This window comes from Gopherus flavomarginatus, chromosome 11 (assembly GCF_025201925.1).
Source record: "Gopherus flavomarginatus isolate rGopFla2 chromosome 11, rGopFla2.mat.asm, whole genome shotgun sequence".
In the NCBI taxonomy this organism is placed as follows: domain Eukaryota; kingdom Metazoa; phylum Chordata; order Testudines; family Testudinidae; genus Gopherus; species Gopherus flavomarginatus.
The window spans coordinates 51,246,024-51,264,101 of NC_066627.1; the positions used below are offsets into that span (position 1 = coordinate 51,246,024).

The 18,078-nt window shown below is 50.5% G+C and overlaps 1 protein-coding gene across 3 annotated transcripts in view; it reads left to right on the forward strand.

Annotated features, from left to right (window-relative positions):
- DNMT3B (DNA methyltransferase 3 beta) overlaps nucleotides 1–18,078 on the forward strand; it is a 49,247-nt gene that overhangs the window by 25,736 nt on the left and 5,433 nt on the right. For all 3 annotated transcript variants that reach the window (XM_050917710.1, XM_050917711.1, XM_050917709.1), the window contains 14 exons: nucleotides 22–129; nucleotides 1,528–1,669; nucleotides 2,651–2,782; nucleotides 3,451–3,495; nucleotides 4,794–4,873; nucleotides 5,555–5,667; nucleotides 7,015–7,198; nucleotides 7,971–8,055; nucleotides 10,398–10,543; nucleotides 10,762–10,852; nucleotides 11,282–11,430; nucleotides 12,506–12,591; nucleotides 15,849–15,918; nucleotides 16,848–16,966. In XM_050917710.1, coding sequence (XP_050773667.1) covers nucleotides 22–129; nucleotides 1,528–1,669; nucleotides 2,651–2,782; nucleotides 3,451–3,495; nucleotides 4,794–4,873; nucleotides 5,555–5,667; nucleotides 7,015–7,198; nucleotides 7,971–8,055; nucleotides 10,398–10,543; nucleotides 10,762–10,852; nucleotides 11,282–11,430; nucleotides 12,506–12,591; nucleotides 15,849–15,918; nucleotides 16,848–16,966 — 1,550 coding nt within the window. The remainder of the gene's footprint in view (nucleotides 1–21; nucleotides 130–1,527; nucleotides 1,670–2,650; nucleotides 2,783–3,450; nucleotides 3,496–4,793; nucleotides 4,874–5,554; nucleotides 5,668–7,014; nucleotides 7,199–7,970; nucleotides 8,056–10,397; nucleotides 10,544–10,761; nucleotides 10,853–11,281; nucleotides 11,431–12,505; nucleotides 12,592–15,848; nucleotides 15,919–16,847; nucleotides 16,967–18,078) is intronic.

Below are 18,078 nucleotides of genomic sequence, written 5' to 3' on the forward strand. Positions count from 1 at the left end.
TATTAATCACTCTTCTGCTAGGTTTCAGCAGACAAGCTGGTGGGTCTGATGGCTTTTAGGCAGCATTTCAACCACTCCACGTTTAATAAGCTGGTCTCCTATCGACGAGCCGTACACCATGCCCTAGAGGTAACTGGAGAGCAGGGCTGGGTTTTGTTGCAAGATTGCTCACTCAGCGGGAATCTCTTGGCAACACAGGGTGGCAGAGCATTTCTCAGGGCTCCAGCCTGCGTGGGGAGCACGGGGGACGTAGGAAGGGAAGTCAGAACCTGCCATATCCCACTCACACTGAAGCTGTAATTAGTGATCTGCCACGTGAGGCATACGCTTCGTGTTGCCCAGAGTGACTGACTGAGGCAGGTGGTGCAGCTGGGCTGCTCAACATTAATACTGAAGAAACTAAGGAGGGCGAAAGTGCCTGGGCCAGGAAACTAGGCTCCTTCACCCCTGAAAACAGCCCTGCCACCCTCTTCTGAGTAGAGCAGGTAGTGGAGTGAGGACTCTTGGCTTCCATTCCCTTGCTCTGTCGCTCTCTCTCACTGCGTAAGCTTGGGCAAGTCCCTTTCCCGCTGTGCACGGGGAGGTTAGGAGAGTTCCTGGCATTGAGGTGTTAGTTAAGGGGTGGGGGGGAGAGGGGTACGTTGAGGTCCGGGGAAGAAAGGGGCTAACGCTGCAAAGTGTCAGTGATTCTTCCCAGCTGTTCAGGGTGGGCTCAGTGCTGCTCTCACTGCTCTCCTGGCACCGTGCTGAGCTGCAGACTTGGGGCCAGACTCTGCTCACATTTACGCTGCAGGGGATCGGAGTAACTGCTGGCTGCTCCAGAGTCGCACTGGTCTTGCTGAGTCTGGCTCTGTGTCACGATCTTTGCTTCTCCAGCAGCAGCTCCCCAGTCGCTCGGGGATGTTATCCTGGGAGCAGTTGATCCAGGCTGATGATTGATGAGCAGCAGGCCTTGTTATTGGCACTGGGGCTAAATGTCCCATGAAGCTAATATCTGGTACACACAGTGGGACACATTCCACTCTTGGTTACTCTCTGCAAACCTGCAGGGACTCCGCTGCCTTTGGAATTAGGCCAGTGGCCGTGGGCTGATTCCTCCTGCTCCTGCCTGGTTTGGGGCTCGCAGACATGGCTGGTTGCAGGCGTGCTCTTCCCCAAGAGAGCCGTCTGGAGCTGGCGCACCCACTGCTGGAATATGTGTCAGCGCTGCCCTCAGGAAAGGCCTGTGCATCCCCCACCCTGGGAGCAGCTGTTGCTGCAGGTGCTGGTATGAATGAGCCAGTGTGCACGTATTTGCGGGGAGGGCTGGCACAGGAGGCTGCATCCAAGCAAGAAAAGTCAGGCCATCTATTTTGCCCGGGTTCCGCATTTCAGCCAGACTAGAAGACAGGGAGCCCCCATGACCCTGGCCCTCTCTCCTTGAGTGGTTGTTTCCAAGGGAGACTGTCATTGGGATGCCATTGTGAGATGCTTTGACTTGTCATCCAGCTGTGTAGAACATAATAACTTCTCCCCTCTCTCCGGCAGGTTGCAAGGAGCCGGGCAGGGAAAACGTTCCCAGGCACCGCTGGGGAGTCTCTGGAAGAGCAGCTAAAGCCCATGATTGACTGGGCATTCAGCGGCTTCAAGCCCATGGGATGCAAGGGACTGAAACCACCGAAAACTCCAGGTTTGCTGCTTTTGTGAGCCAAACAGCAGAGCTGGCCTGGTCAAGACTTGCCAACACACCTGGTCCCTTGCCCTCATTTCCTGGCTCTGGATTTGAATTTGGTTAGCTGCTACTGACCCCTTGGCCACCCTCTTCCCTCCTGGCTAAATCGTCTTCTGCTGCTCAGGGTTCCGTTCACACACTGGGGGCCAGAGCTATCTCTAGAGGTTGCAGTGGAGTTGTCCCAGGGATGCGTTTGGCCCTGCCTGGGCAGTAGCACAGTGGGTACCGTTAGACAAAGAAGCCCAGCAGCAGCTTAGCGAAAGGCCAGAGGAAAGACACGAAGCACCTTTCAGTTGGCATAAAAATATTGCTCCAGGAACTAAACCGTTGTTTGGTTGTGTTCATCCATCAGGCAGGGCTTGAGTTGGGTACCACATGAGGGGTTCGGGGATCACAGCTTCCCTCTCTGTGGAAATATTTTGATGCCCAGCGAAGGCAAAAAGTAAGAATGGCCCTTGAGATGCCTCTCCCAGAGTCATGGCTGGCCGGGAGGGCTTAGTGTGTGAGGGAGAGGGGGTGAACTGTGCCAGGTGCAAAGAAATCTCCCAGCTCCTCATCCCAATCTCCCAATCATCTCTAGCACTTGCAGCTCTGGCCTTGGTCCTGGCACACAGCAGGAATGTTGAGGGTCTCGCCAGAAGCTCAGACTAAATCCCTGCCGGAAGGACGGTGTGTGGGTGCCGCGTTGCCAGACACTGTGGGGAACGTGGCATTGGGTCGAGCATGTGTTCGGGAGTGCTCTGGCCTTTGTTTGTCATGGCTCTCTCACTAGACTAGGATAAATCTGACCAGGGGAGTAGGGCACTTATTCTTGGTGAGGATGAGGGGGAGAGAGAAATTCAACACCTTTCTTGGAGGCTCTCAAGATTGCAAAGAGCCAGGGTAGTGGGTCAGGACCGGACAGAGTCCGGGAAGGCTGAGGCTGCTCTTCTTTCACAGAGAACGGAGTGGCTCCCCTCAAGAATGGCACTGAAGAGGTCTGTGCCCCTGAACACTGCCCCCCGGCCAAGCGACTAAAGACTAACTTCTGCAGCAACAGCAAGGAGCGGGTGGAGGAGGACCAGAGCAGAGGTAACTCGGGAGATGGGGGGGTCGCACCAAGAGGGATGTCACAATTCAGCAAAAACTTAGACATTGAAAGCACCAAAGAGAGACCCCTCTGGGCAGGTGACATGTGACAGGCTGTGACTCCCTCTCAGGCAGCACTGAATGAACGACATTTTTTGGTGTAGCACCAGAAATGTGGGAGCTGGAGTATTGGCATAGCTGTGTCAATACAGTATCTACACCTCTGTACACTGCATACCCACATCATGTGTACACGGCCCCACTACACATAGCCCTCGCCTGCACGTCCCCTAATCTGCACACAAACACACTTAGCATGACATAGCCTAATCTAGGCACCGCCATGCATGCACATCCTCATGCTGCATGCTAATATACAGCTACAGAAGGTTTTCTGCCAAAATGTATTGAACTGTATTGTCTCCTGGGTTCATTTGGGACTGTTTCAGAGCAGTGAACCCCTGGAGTAAAGCTCCGAAAAGGACACACAGTCCGTGTAAGATAAGTGCATAATATGTGACTATATATATGCCTTCGGGTGAATATTCAGTATTGATATAGTGGTTTAAATTAAGGAACTTGAGTGCTATTAAATAGGTAACATGTAAAGTTTGCTACATAAAATCGTTTAAGGATTGAGCACGTTTTCTTTTTATTTTTTATTTGTAAAGAGCAAATGGTTTCCGAAGTCACAAAGAACAACAGGAGCCTTGAAGGTAATTAGTTTCCTTTCTTCTCTCAGTCAAAAATCAGTGGCTAAATCAGGTGCTTGGATACGGCCTCTGATGAGAGATAATTGGTCTCTCCCGTTTAATTGCACCGTGTGGAATTATTGGAAATTCTCCAGGTTGCTGCAGAGGTGACCATCCTTCCCGGAGGGTGAAATGCATGAGGGCCAGTCACCCTGCAAACAGTTAGCCAGGTGTTTAACTTGAGATGCTGGGAGTAGTGCCTTGGAGTTTGCTGAGGCCTCTCTCTGTGTATAAATTGAAGCATGTGTGTATATCCCTGCAGGAGCGGGATCCTCAGGAGAGTCTACCTGGTACCTAGACCTTTCGCTGGCCCTCTGTACGTACAGGGGTAAATGTCAGTCTAAGAGAGGGGGGCTACTGGCTAAAGGTTAAACTCAAGTTGGTCAGAAATTGGTTTGTTCTTGAAATTCTGCTATACCTAAACATGCTGTAAAAAATTATATGGGGCAAAGGGCCGTATAACGATCTATGGAAAATGGAGAAAATGAGGCGGGGGCCGGGGGGGAATAGAATTAGTCCAGTGTTAAGTGGGATGCAGCAAAGGGGAGAAGTAGCCTGTCTTTATGGACAGTGTTTCCTTACAAACTTGGCAAAACCGAAACTCCGGAAAGGACCAGAGCGTAGCGCCATAAGGCCCAAGCGGGAACGGGTAGGGCTTTAAGGACGGCTGTGTTCTAGTCTGCTCTGCCACTGACTCAGAACTGACTTTCACTCTCTGTGCCTCTTTGCAAAGTGCTAATCATGATCATACCTACGTCACAGAGGTGGTGGTTGGCTCTTCAGGTGCTTCATTCTGCAGACTAGCAAGAAGGGCCCTGTGATCTTCTGGTAGGTGCTCTGGTATGAGCCACGGAGGGGGCAGTGACAAACAAAGGGCTTCCTGTGGCAAAGAGGCTGCTGCCTGCCACTCGATTCTTAGGGGTCCCTTTTCACCGATTACTGCAATGAAGGAGAAAGCTACCCAGGGAGCTGAGCTGCCTGGGAAATCTGGCTCCCGCTGTGGGTGCTGAGCACCTGAATCGAGGCCCTTTGTCTCTCGGAGCTGAGGCTCCCCGTTGTTAACGCGGGGAATAATCATCCTTCTTTTCTGCCCTCCTGTGTCTCTCGTCTGCCTAGATTGAGCTCTTCGGGGCGAGAGCTGTCTCTCACTGTGCGTCTGTGCAGCGCCTGGCATTGTGGTGTCCTGCTCTCGTTCTGGGCCTCTAGGTGCTCCTGGGATCAATAACACTGTTTTTAAAGGGTGTGTTCATTGTATTAAACAGACAGTTGTTTATCGTGTGGGAGAAAAAACCCAGCCACATTCCACCCGCTGTTTGAGGGGGGCCTTTGCCAGACTTGCAGGGTAAGTCACTAGTGAGGGTGGATGTGGGGGACCAGGGGAGAAGGCTGGCTCAGGTCACTGTCAGTGTGCAGTGACTCTGGCTACTGCAGCCTGCGAGGCTTTGAGAGCAGCTGCCGAGTGCGGTGGGGTGAGAACCAGGTGGAGTGAGAACCAGCTGGGGTGGGAAGCCCCAGGGCCTACAGGAGCACTGCTAAGCTTCCCGTGTCAGGGTTAGGGTTAGGGTGGGGGCCACGCTGTGACCGTGCGCTAAGGCTGCGGAAGGGGCCGGTCACCCTACCCGGGATAGGGCTGGGGGAGGTGAAGCCAGGGTGCCACACCCTTGTCCTGGCCATCGTAGGGGAGAGCACGTGGCACCATTCTAACATCTGATCCAAAGCCCATGGAAGTCAGTGAGACTCATTCCATTGGCTCCCCGGGCACTGGATCCAGCCCTACGTGCACATGCGGATGCTGTATCTGCTGCCCTGTGTACCCAGGAGCTCAAGAGGCTCCCAAGGGACACCGGAGAGGTGCAGCTCGGTGCTGCCTCTCAGTATGAGCCAAAGCCTTCCTGGAGCCTCGGGTTTTGGCATGCGCCATGGGCCCCCTGTGTTCTCTCCATCTTGCCTGGTGCTGTTAGGGGCTGGCTCTGCAGCAGACTCCGGGATTCTGATTCTCCCTGTTGGGCATGCTTCTCGCTAGGATCGATTCCTGGAGCTCTTCTACATGTATGATGAGGACGGCTACCAGTCCTACTGCACTGTGTGCTGCGAGGGCAAGGAGCTGCTGCTGTGTAGCAATGCCAGCTGCTGCCGGTAGGCACCCCTTCCCTGGCACCTGCCACGGGTGTTTTTCCATCTCCAGCAGATTCTGGCCCAAGTTCCCTCTAAGCTGCGCGGCTGTGCCGTAGCCTATTAAGCACCGTGCAGGCGCTCGGCTGCGGCGGGGACAGATGCCTCTCCCACAGCCCTTGACCTGACACGATAAGGAGAGGTGCCACTCCCGGCCGTCTCTAGCCCAACCTCTCCCACCTCAGCCCAGGTGCTGCTGCAGGGATAGAGAGCTGGGGGGAGTCTTCTCTCCCAACTGTAGCCCGGGGCAGCCTGCATGCCAAATCCCTTATCCCTGGCCCCACTCCAGAGTCTGCATCCCCAGCTGGAGCCCTCACACCTCCACCCCCAGCTTTGAGCCCCTGCCCACACTCCGAACCCCTCGGTCCCACCCCTGCCACATGAATTTTGTTCTGTGCACCAAGATGGAGGGAACCTGTCACATAACAAAATTAATTCTGCACATGGGTGGGAAAAATTAGAGGGAACACCAAATTCCTGGGGCAGACACTTCAGGGGGACGGGGCTCAGCGCTGCTGGAAAATCTGCCTAGTTGGGTTTTGGTACCTAAATCCAGGTTGAGGATCCATGGGATAAGCAGTCCAATTTGAAAATGTTGGCCTCCAACCTTAATGCATCCCATAGGTGTGGACTAGGACAGGCCGATCAGTGCAGTAATAGGGGCTGAGATTTTCAATGGAGACTGGAGGGACTTGAAATTCAGTAGGGGCTGGCAGGCTGGCTCCTTTGAAAACCCCAGCCAGAGAAAGGGAGAAGCCACTTAGACATAGTTCAGAGGACACTATTTTAAGCCTCTGTAATACGTCCCAGTGGCTCCTGACTCGCCTTCCCCAGATTGTAACCCAAGGATGTATAGCCTTTCTCTTCACACAGTGTCCAGTGTCGTCTCAGAGTCCAGCTGATCAGACCTGGCTTGTGGACAGCAAATCCCAGGTGAAAGCACTATGCTCTGGGCCCGACTGTGGTGTGGTGCTCAGCAGACCTGCCTGCCTCATACCTGAGCAGGTCTGTGCGCATAGCCCTTAAAGAGAATAGCACATGCCTTGTCCAGTTTGCAGGGGCGTGAATACCCTGGCTGAACACGTAGCTGGGTCATCAGCTCTAAACACCTAGAGATACATGCATTCCACAGTGGTGCCAGAGAAGACCTGGAGACCTACTGTCTCCCTTAAAGATGGGAGAGATGAGAGAATTGGGCTTCATGGTAATGTCCTGTCCTGGGGAGATTTACAAGCATAATCTTGGAGGTGGAAGGTGGCTCAGTGGAGGAGCCTCTGGAACTCAGTAACCATTTTCTCCTGGTTTGCGCAGGTGCTTCTGTGTCGAATGCTTGGAGGTCCTGGTAGGCCAAGGTACCTCGGCCAAGGCAAAAGAGCAAGAGCCCTGGAGCTGTTACATGTGTCAACCACAGAAGTGGTATGGGGTGTTACAGCGCCGACCGGACTGGAATGTACGGCTGCAAGACTTCTTCACCAGTGACAAAGGACAGGAATATGTAAGGAAATCGACCTGGGGCAGGAGTACAACAGATCACACATGGGGATGGGCGAGAGATACTGAAGGACACTAGCGATGGGGAAGGACATGAGGCTGGGAGTGGGGATTTGCGCAGAACCGTACAGCAGGAGGGTAAGCAGCAGAGAGGAAATATTAGCTATGCATCTAGACATGCAAGTGGAGGAGCAGATCCTCAGCTGGTTTTAGTGGGCCAGTGCACTTCAGTGGAGCCATCGCAGCTTGCCTGAGCTGAGGATGTGCCCCGGGGAGAGCAGCAGAATGGCTGAAGGACAGCAGAATAGGGAGGAGGAATTGAGGCAACAGGGACTGTTTTATCTCTCTGGCTTCTTGTATGTCATCCGTCACTGTGATCTCTGAGTGCTTGAATCCTTCGTGCTGCCTGTAAAAGGCAGGATAGCATCTTCCTGAGGGGTCCTGCTGACTGTCACCTGGGATTATGGGAATCTGCTGGATTCTTAAAACCATTCCTCAAAATCCACACTTTTCTGTTAGCATTTGACCCAGTCGTGGTGCCCTCTGCTTTCCTGGCTTGTGTTTTCCTGCACACTCGTCTCCCAAAGCATCTGGGCTCTCCCAAGCTCTCTTGAAGAGAAGCCATCTGAGAGCCACGTAACGACAGGGCGTGGGCCTGGGGCCTGCCTCGCGGAGCATTGAGCTGTTACCCAGAGCAGGGGAGTCCTGCTGCGATAGGAGCATGAGCTCACGCTGATGGTGCTGCCTACTTCATTTCTCTCTCTGTTTAATTGCAGGATGCGCCTAAAATCTACCCGGCGGTCCCTGCAACAGAAAGGAGGCCAATCAGAGTGCTGTCCCTATTTGATGGCATAGCAACAGGTGAGGAGTCAAGAGAGCTTATTTATGAATGACTAACAGTATTAAATACTGTTGATTCATACTGCTCTAGCGCCTGCCATCCATGGAGATGCAAGCTCCTCACAAACCTGAATGAACTCAGCCTCATGGCACCCCACAGTGCTAGGTCATTGTCATCATGCCCATTACACAGATGGGGAAACTGAGGCCTAGAGCAATGAAGTGACTTGGCCAAGTTCACACAGAGTGAGCCTGAGGCAGAGCCAGGATTCTCAGTCCAGCACTTTATCTGCAAAACCGCCCCTTTAAAACTAAATGCGGAGGATGAAGAGTCAAGAATCTGAGTAGCTGTTTTTTCTGCTCAACGAAGGGAAGTTGTGGGAGAGGGCAGGCACATGAGACACAATTGCTGTTGTCCCTTCCATTCACCAGCGGAGCCTGAGCACAGACCCAGCCTGCTTATTAACTGATATGGAGAATGTGAAAGAAAATCAAAGCCAGAGGTTGATGCCAACACTGTGTCTCAGGTAGAGCTGGCTGGAAAACGAGAATTCCAGTTTGCAAAAAAATCGGAGGTTTCAAAATGTCGCTTTAGTTTTGCATTGGAATGAAAATGAGAACTTCCAGAATTTTTCATGAAAAATCATGGAAGGGGGAGAGACTGACCCACCACAGAACAGCCAATAGCCTGGTGGGTAAAGCACCCGCCTTGGGGCAGGGAGATTGAAGTGCAAATCCCTTCTCTGAATCAGGCAGAGCTGGGACTTGAACTTGGTTTCCTGCATCCCAGCTGAGTCCCTGCCCACAGGACTGTTTGGGGGTGGGGGGGGATGTAATCTATCTATTCCTTTCCTTTCCTTTCCTTTCCCACACCCCTCTCTCTCCCAACCAGAAATTCCATCCTTCGTCTGAGAAACCTTCCCAAGGAAAGTTTCACAGAAACTGACTCTTCCCACAAAAAGCATCTGTTTTGACAAATCACCATTTTCCATCAAAAAAAATTCCCGACCAGCTCTGGTCCCAGGGCTCCGGAGCCTGGAATTAATAACACATCCAGGGCAAGTTCCGTTCTGCTGTATGTAAGATGCAAGTCCACTGAAGTCAGTCGAGTTGTGTTTGTTTACACCAGGGCTGGATTCGACCCTGTAATTCAGCTTCAAGGTGAAGAACCATGTCATACTCACTCACTAAGTGCAACAAGGGCAGTGTGTCCTCGCACACATTGTATCCTGGGCAAAACCTAGGATGAATTCTTCAGTTACACCCCATATAGGTTCTGCCAAAGTCCAGGACTGGATCTGGATGGGAAATGGATTCTATATTGCCAACTTGAGGAGAGAGAAATGGTGTGTTTGGATCTTAATCTTACCTGGTGACATGCCTTCAGGAAAGGCTAAGTGAGTGCTAACTAGAGCTGCGTAAAACATTCGTGGAGACTCTACACGATAAGCAGCATGTCCTGGGTAATACTGAGGAGGGGGAGCTCTGGGGCGGTATGTCCCCGTTTGGTTTGACTGAGGAGGCTGGAACAGTTGGGCTTTAGAAAGCAAGGGTCTGATTCTCTGAGCTGCTGAGCACCTTTCTTGCCCACTCTGTTCAGGGAGAGGCAAGGGATCTTTGGAGGCTTCCCTTTAAGATGGAGCCCCCAGTGGGGAAATGTCTCCGTGTAGGTGGCTTGACTACTGAAGGTCCAGTTCTGCACACACCTCCCTGGCTGTGCCTCCTCCCCCTGGAGAGAATGAATGGGTACTCCTGGGAGAAGTCCAATGTGTTCTTTGAAGGTATCTCTCCATGGAGAGGATCTTAGACAGGTGCGGGGGAGCTCAGAGGACCAGATTCTGCCACCCTTACTGACATAGAGAAGATCCTTAGTCTGCACTGGCTCATGATGTGCCAGGGTGACAGGGCCGCCCAGAGGATTCAGGGGGCCTGGGGTCTTCGGTGGCGGGGGGCACCTGCCGCCAAATTGCTGCTGAAGACCCGGCACTTCGGCAGCGGATCCCGGGGCAGAAGAACCCCCCTGATGTGAGTCTGCGGGGTACTTTGGCGGCGGGTCTCAGAGTGGAAGGACCCCACCGCCAAATTGCTGCTGAAGTCCCAGAGTGGAAGAAACTCCGGGGGCCCAGGCCCTGCGAGAATTTTCTGGGCCCCCCGGAGCGAGTGAGAATGACCCCGTGCCAGGAGCCCCGAAAAAGTCTCGTGGGGGCCCCTGTGGGACCTGGGGCAAATTGCCCCACTTTCCCCTGCCTCTGGGCAGCCCTGCAGGGTGGCACCGAGTGTGTCTTATGGGCCAGTGGAGGAGGCTGAGGGACTGATAAGAACCACCCAACCAGAACTCAACCTGGGTGTCTTTTCCCCAACAGGTTACCTGGTTCTGAAGGACCTAGGCATTAAAGTGGAGAAATACATCGCCTCTGAGATTTGTGAAGATTCCATTGCTGTGGGAACTGTCCGACATGAAGGGAACATCACATACGTGCATGATGTCAGGAACATAACCAAGAGAAACGTGAGCATAACCAAGAGAAATGTGTTCCACGGAAGGGCTGGCGAACACACCTGCCATGCCCAGGGGGATTTACTTAATTTACTACTGAAAAGGAGAAGTGTGAGCTGAGTGTGCAGACCTGTGATACAGTTGTTGTTGCGCCCGCAGTGGCATATACTTTAATGGGAGAGAACTGCTACCTGATGTTCACTGACCCTGAATCCGATTGTCTGTCTTAGATTGAGGAATGGGGTCCTTTCGACTTGGTGATTGGTGGAAGCCCCTGTAACGATCTCTCTGTTGTGAATCCTGCCAGAAAGGGTCTGTATGGTAAGACTGTTCGTTTGTTTCTGGAGGGGTGTGGTGGCTAATGAGGAATGGAACATTTCACCTCTAACCCCCTGGTTCATATCCAGCCGGGTTTGGTACTGGCCACAAAATTCTACCATCTGGTCTGGTGACTGTTTGATGGTCTCTGGGAAATGACTTGGTGTCTCATTCCAGTTCCTGGTGGACAGAAGTCTAAAACTACCACCACCGTAAATGGCATTAATCTGTTCCCCAATTGGCACCTGCTTTAGGGAGGTCCAGGACTGAATGGACCGTGGAGACTGAGCTTGTGGAGGCGCATTCGCAGCACTGTGTGAAGGGAGCTCTTTTTGTTCCTGCCTGTGCTGTTGCTGTTCCAGGAGATGAGAGTCTCTCTCTTCTCTTTGGGCTACGGTAAGGCCTCACAGTCTTATACATTCCCTGTTGCAGAAGGCACTGGAAGACTGTTCTTCGAGTTCTATCATCTCCTCAATTACGCCCGTCCCAAGGTAGGGGAGGAGCGCCCCTTCTTCTGGATGTTTGAGAATGTCGTGGCCATGAGAGTCAATGATAAAAGGGACATTTCTCGATTTTTGGAGGTAGGCGTCACTGGGGGCCATTCCCCGCATTCCTGCTCTGCAGACAAGGCAGGCTCTTGCATCCTTCATGTGCTTTGTCATAGAATGTATCTTATAAATCAGCCTAAGGATGAAGCTGGGCTGTAAGAATATGTATGAGCGGTGGTTGTATAGGGACCCGAGGTTAAAAAGCTCAAACAAAACAATTGGGGAGGAAGGATGTTCCAGAGGATGATTCACAGAGCTGGGAATTGGCACATGTACGTTCTATTCCTGGCCCTGCTTCAGGTTTCCTCTCTGACATTGAGCAAATGGCTTCCCCACTCTGTGCCTCAGTTTTCCCATCTGTAAAATAGGATTAATAGTTCTTAGCAATCTGGCAGGAGGATTGTGAGTGTCCGTTCATTAGTGTAAAGTGCTTTGATATTTCCAGCTGGAAGGTTTTAGGGAAGTACAAAGCATTAACTCTCACAATAACAAAGACGGTGCTATAGATGAGGCTGCAACTTCTGTGACATCATTTGCAGCCTACTGCATGTTGTAAGAGTCTCTACCTAGGAGGATAATTCTGTCCCTGACCCAAAGTAATGAACAGTGAGAGACTGGAATTTGATCAACATGTATCGTTATTATTCATTTGTATTGCTTTGGTGCCTAGGATTCCTAGTTCTGGATCAGGACCCCATTGCGCTAGGCCCTGTAGCATGCAGAACAAAAAGACATTTATGCTGGCTCCCTCTGAGAGGATCTACTGAGTTTTTAAAATTGCATGTAGTGGAGAAGGCACTTGCCATGCTGGCCATTGGCTTCAGGGAGCTGGAGGATGCTGCTTCAGCCCTGGCCACTGCCGCATTGGACTTCAGGGAGCTGGAGGATGCAGCAGCAGGACTTTGAAATTTAAGGTCCTATATGTAGGCCTTTTAAGGCCTTGTTCATTGGCTGTCTGAGGAGCAGGGCAGTTTGCCAGACATCTCCATGCAGTGAGATGATTTGGAACGCGGCTGGAGGTGGCTGCAGTTAGTGCTGGATGGTACGGTTTGTGCTGGCCACAGGTGCTTCTCTTTAATCTTTTCCCTTTTTCTGTCTTGGAATGCAGTGCAACCCAGTTATGATCGACGCCATCAAGGTATCAGCTGCACACAGAGCACGCTATTTCTGGGGCAACCTGCCTGGGATGAACAGGTAACTCTTCTATTTGTGACGCTCTCCTGGTTCTTTCCTCCTCTGCGCCATGTGCAGCTCCTGGGAGCCAATGAGACTCGTTAGCCTGCGACCCCACAGCCCTTAGTGGAGCTCAGTCTTCCTAACAATGGTTCTGTTTCTGCATTGCACTTACCGTTAGCAATTATGAGAATCTGGAAAAAATTGTAGAGTTCGGGTCTGATCCAAAGCCCGTTGAAGTCAATGGGACCCCTCCCTGGATAGCAGGGTGGACTGGCTCAGGCCCTTCATGCAGTTTGCTGGAGCTCTGGTAGGAATTTCAAACTCATTATCCTCTGTCCTAATAGGTTGCTGCAGCAAACTATTGGACTGCTGACAGGACAGTGAGTAATCTGAATTCCCCTCTGCCACCACACAGGGCACTTGGTTTCCCTTGCACAGTGCTGTAAGACTGGGATCCATGCTCAGCCAGCACTCTGGGTTTGATATGTTTAACAGACCTTGTGATAAATGTACCCGGTTCTCTTAAGCGGAACACTCCCCTGTTTCCATGAGTTGGAGATTCTCTTGCCTCTACAGATACCGTTCAGTGTTTCCAATCGCACATGCACAGTTGCCTTTTCAGAAGGCAACTGACAGTCCAGTTCTCTATGGACCAAAACCCACCACTGTGAGTGGCACTGACTGCCCTTCCCCATGCTGACAGCCTCAGCATAAGGGAACAAGGGTTTGGATGGGCCGTAGAGATCAAACTAATCTCTTCGTCCAGGAGATGGTCCATCCAGGGCAGTAGTGAGGCCCATTTGCAGGGCAACATGGGGGAAAGCTGGCATTGTTGCAGTCTAAACTGTAGCTTTCTGAGGATGAACAGAGGCTCCACTCTCCCTGAGCCTTCTGTCCAGCTCCTTTCACCACCGCCAAATTCACTGGAACAAGTTATAATAAAATGACATTGCAATTAAATAAAATGATGCAAATAGTGACCTGTTAACCAGAGATTCCTAGCAATGGCAGATGGAATTTTCACACATCAAAATTCTCAGTAAGTAAATAGAGACAAAAAGAAACCAATGGAATCCCTTATGGATTTCTGAACTTTATATGCTTGATTGCAGTCTAATTGCAGATATGTTTAAGAATTATAAAAACTTAAAGCTGCACCTGATGGAAGTAGGCTTTTGAAAAGTGAAAGAGAAGCTCCATGGCTTCTGTTACACCTGCATTTTGAAAATCGTAGTTGCACTTTAATTTGTTTGTAACTGAGCATAGAGATTAAAGCATGAGGGCTCGGTGTCCCACTAAGGTGGGTTTGGGGTCAAATTTTCAAAAGTGACTACGTCCCGTTTTCAGAATCGATGGGTACTTAGGAGTCAAGTCCCTTTGACTTTTAATGAGACGTGGGGTCCTAAGGATCTTTTGAAAGTGGGACTTCGGCACACTTGAAAATGTTACCCACGAAAACCTATGGAGAGCTTTGCAGAAAATGAGTTACCAGCCACATGTCCCAATTTAGAGCATGTGCCTGTGAACAATAGCTAATTAAATGAGGCTAACTGTACTAGCTGTTATTGCTATTTGAGCTGCTTCTATTCATTTAAAATTGTCAGGTATCCAGGACAGCTGTAACAGGATAAAACCTACAGTGGTTGCTGTGTAGTTGTAGCTGTGTCGGTCCCAGGGTGTTAGAGAAACAAGGTGGGTGACGTAATGTCTTTCATTGGACCAGCTTCTCAAAAGCTTGTCTCTCTCTTCAACAGAAGTTGGCTCAATAAAAGATAAAGATCTTACCTGCCTCACCTTGTCTCTCTCATCACTTAGGCTATAATTTTTTAAAATGTTTCCTTCAGGCTATTGAGAGAGAGACTGTCAATGACGCACCATAATTTTATTGTTATGGATCATTCCCAGACCCTTTAATCATTTCTGATCACATCATGATGTGTCTGATGGATAGGGGCAGCCACTGTAAGTTGCGTAACTATTGTACGATGCCTGAAACAAGTGAACTCTGCAAAGAGCCAGCACTAGCAGCCTGTAAAGGGGTGCGGTTGGTTTTGTAATATGGCTGACCTCAGCCAATGAAGTTGAACAAGGGCATGTGCAATGGCATTATAATGTGGGTGAAGAGGCAGGTATGGTCTGGAGCTGGAGAGGGAGGGAGGCACTGGTCCTCTCTGGAAAGCTTGGTATGAGAGAGATCCACAGACGACCTGGGAGCTGCGTATTCAGACAGCTGGCAGCACACTGCAAGGAGAGGGGTAACAGCTCCATTCTGTAAGCCTGAGCTCCAGTGAAAGCAGCCTCTGAGCTGGGTTCCTGGGTGGTCCTACATTTGAAGGAAACAGCTTATTTGTTCTCTTGGAAGAAGCACTCAGTTGTTACCTTTACTTTGAAGAACATGGTGGTTCAAATTGACTTGCTAGCTGGACCCAGAGCTCCGTACTGTGTGGGGTATTTGTAAGTAGATTATATGCTCTTGCATCATCTAATAAATAGGCATGTTCATTAGAGCCTCTTAAGTAGTCAAGAAATGTGAATCTGCGTTTGAGCATCAGGGGGCTTCACCACTGGACCACTCATTTTTCTGGTTATATTTCTCAAGCTGGCGGCCCTCACTGACATTGTCTCACAACCTCCCTCTTCATCTGTGCCTGCCATTTTAAGGTGGGAAATGAACTGATATAAGAGGCCGGGGTACAGTTGCTAGGGGTGACACAGAAAGCACATGCACAAATTCTAGTAATCAGTTGCCAGATTTGTTGTGCAGGTTATTCCCCTTCACACATGGATCTTCAACAGTCCCATTGTCTTTACAAAAAACCCAATAGGCCAGTAGGTCTTTCTTGGATTTTTTTCAAAGTCAAAAATATTTTTCCATTTCTTACAACTATAATTTAAAGAACAAAACCAGAATCCCCGGCCAGCCGTTAATGTCATGTTTCCCCCATGACCTCTCTTAGTTCTTCTCTCTTTTGGGAGGTTTCTGGATTCTGTTGCCTCTTGTGCATAAAGCTTGCTTATGCTGAGCGGGGCTGTGTGGGGCTTTCACAAAGGCTGTTCACATGTATGAAATGATGATAATGGTGAGGCTTTATTTTCACCCACTTGACTTGCAGTCTGGGATTACATTTGATTTTCACCTTTTCTTTAAATGATGCCGCATTCCCTGCTACAGCAGAGGAAGCAGTGAATTTTGCACAAAAGATAAGCTTGGTGGAGGACTAGAGAACAGAGTTAATTGTAGAGTTTAGAGTGTAATGAGCTTTGCCTGTTCTCAGGCCTCTGGTAGCTTCCAGGACTGATAGAGTTGAGCTTCAGGACTGCCTGGAGTACAGTAGGATAGCAAAGGTAAGACTTGCTGTTCTATCCTTTCCCTTGCCTTCCTTGGGGCAGTCTGCTGTTTCTCAGCTTGCCATGAATACCACTTATTCGGGGGTCAGGCACCTCCTGGGGCTCCGTCGTGTAATACTGCATGCTGTAATAAGGGATGTCCTGTCTGTCTGGTGGATGCTCTAGTTGATTTACTCTCGAGGATTCTCTGCTTTCTCCTGGACTTGAGGATATTCTTTCTCATTTCAACCCTAATGAGGGATTTCTCTGTGATTCTAACCTCTCTCTCCCTCCCTCCCTCTCCCACACCTCCCTTCCTTTTCCCTCTGTTCTGAGTTGTGGATCTGGTGAGACAGATGATGCTGGACTTCTGTCTTGTTCATAGGGGCTTTCTGTTGAGGTATCGTCCACACACAAATGAAGCCCAGAGCCAAGTGTTTGGCTGTAACTGTGGGGACGTAATGCCATATGGAGCAGGCCTGGTTAATGGGCACACACCCTGGCCTGCTACTTTCCCTTGTTTCCTACATGCCAACGCTATTCCTACAGGAGCCACAAATTGCTGCTTTCCCTCTGGATCTCTGTATAGATATTTTTAATTCTTGGGAGCTATGGATTTCAGTGCCCAGATAAAGTAGCTCTATCTGTTTCCATATACATTTCCCCCCCCCCCCCCCCCCAAATACCTTCTTCTGTGAGTGCAACCACCTCTCTTAAGAGCTGACGTGCTGGTGGTTGCGGAATCTGTTGCTGGCATCTGATGCATATTGGTATAAATACTAAAAGTGCTGGCATGCAAAATCCCTGCTCCTTCCTTTTATCATTCCCTGCCTGGATCAGCCCTGTTCTCAGTAGGAGGTCTCTGCAGGGCAGCCCACAGTACATCCGTTTGATCCCTAAGACTAAACCCAGAAGTTCACGTCAACTCTTGTTGTTTTGTTCTTCAGTTGAGAAAAGTGCAAACCATAACGACTAAATCCAACTCCCTCAGGCAGGGGAAAAGCATGCAGCTCCCAGTGCTCATGAATGGGAAAGAAGACAATTTGTGGTGCACTGAGTTAGAAAGGTGAGCGTCACTACCATGGGGTGGCTCAGAGAGAGGTGGAGGGATGGGAGAGGTGAAAAAAAAGGTAGAACCACACGCTCAGGGCACGTCTGTAGGGAGAGTCAGTGCATATCAGGCTGGGGTATAAATCCACAGCACTGCAGCCTGCTGTGAACTAACTGGCCATGTGGCTCTTGTTACCGTGAGCAAAAAGTACCGTGGAGCGCGTTGACCTACTGCTGTTCAGATCAAAGCGGACTATGGAACTTTTAGTGCACAGTAGCAGGGTCCATCTGGCCACGCCCTTAAAGGCCTGTGCATCTGCCAGCTCTTCCCATGGGAGTCTATGATGGAGTTCACTGGCTCTTCAGGGTGAGACGCCAAGAGGGCAAGGCCGTGGTCCAGAAGCCCCCTGCCTTAAATTGGTTCCCGGAAAGGAAACACTTCTCCAGCATACATGGGAGGGAGGTATGAAGTGTGCATGGGAGGTGGCCTTTTCTAACCTGGCAGTTCCTCAGCAAGAAGCAGAATCTGTTGACCCTCCTTGGAAGGGGCATAGGAGTTTACACTGCAGGCTCCCTGGCTTGTCACTAAAGGCTATGGCCCAACAAGGGGGACTTCTCAATGGTTTGTAGACTATGCAGCAAGCAACAGCAAAAGGAAGCCTACAGTTTAATGACTGAAAGAGCCCTGGCCCTGATCCCTGGACAGAGAGGTCTTGGATGTGTCATCTGGTTCTTTCATACCCCCTTCCCTGGTTATGATTTAAATAAAGCTGGCAGCCCAGGAAAGGGTAATTTGTTAATCAGACCATCCAGGGTCTCTCTGTCAGCCAGAACAGCTGGCCTCTGCTGTGGGGATGCTCCCAGTGGAATTAGTCCGTGCATGTGTTGGCGGAATGTGCTTCTTCTTTAGTTTAGGGGGATTCCAAAGTTCAGTTCTTGTGGAAACTGGTTTTCATGTTGTGCAGTGATTCTCCAGTACCCGACACATGTGTTTGAGCTCTTCAGGCAAGTGATTGGATATATTCACTTGCCTTGTGTTTCAGTGGACAGCAGTAATAATACTAATACTAGAAACCGCCATTAAGAGAAATACATTACTGCACTTCAGTCAAGTGCGACAGTCACTGC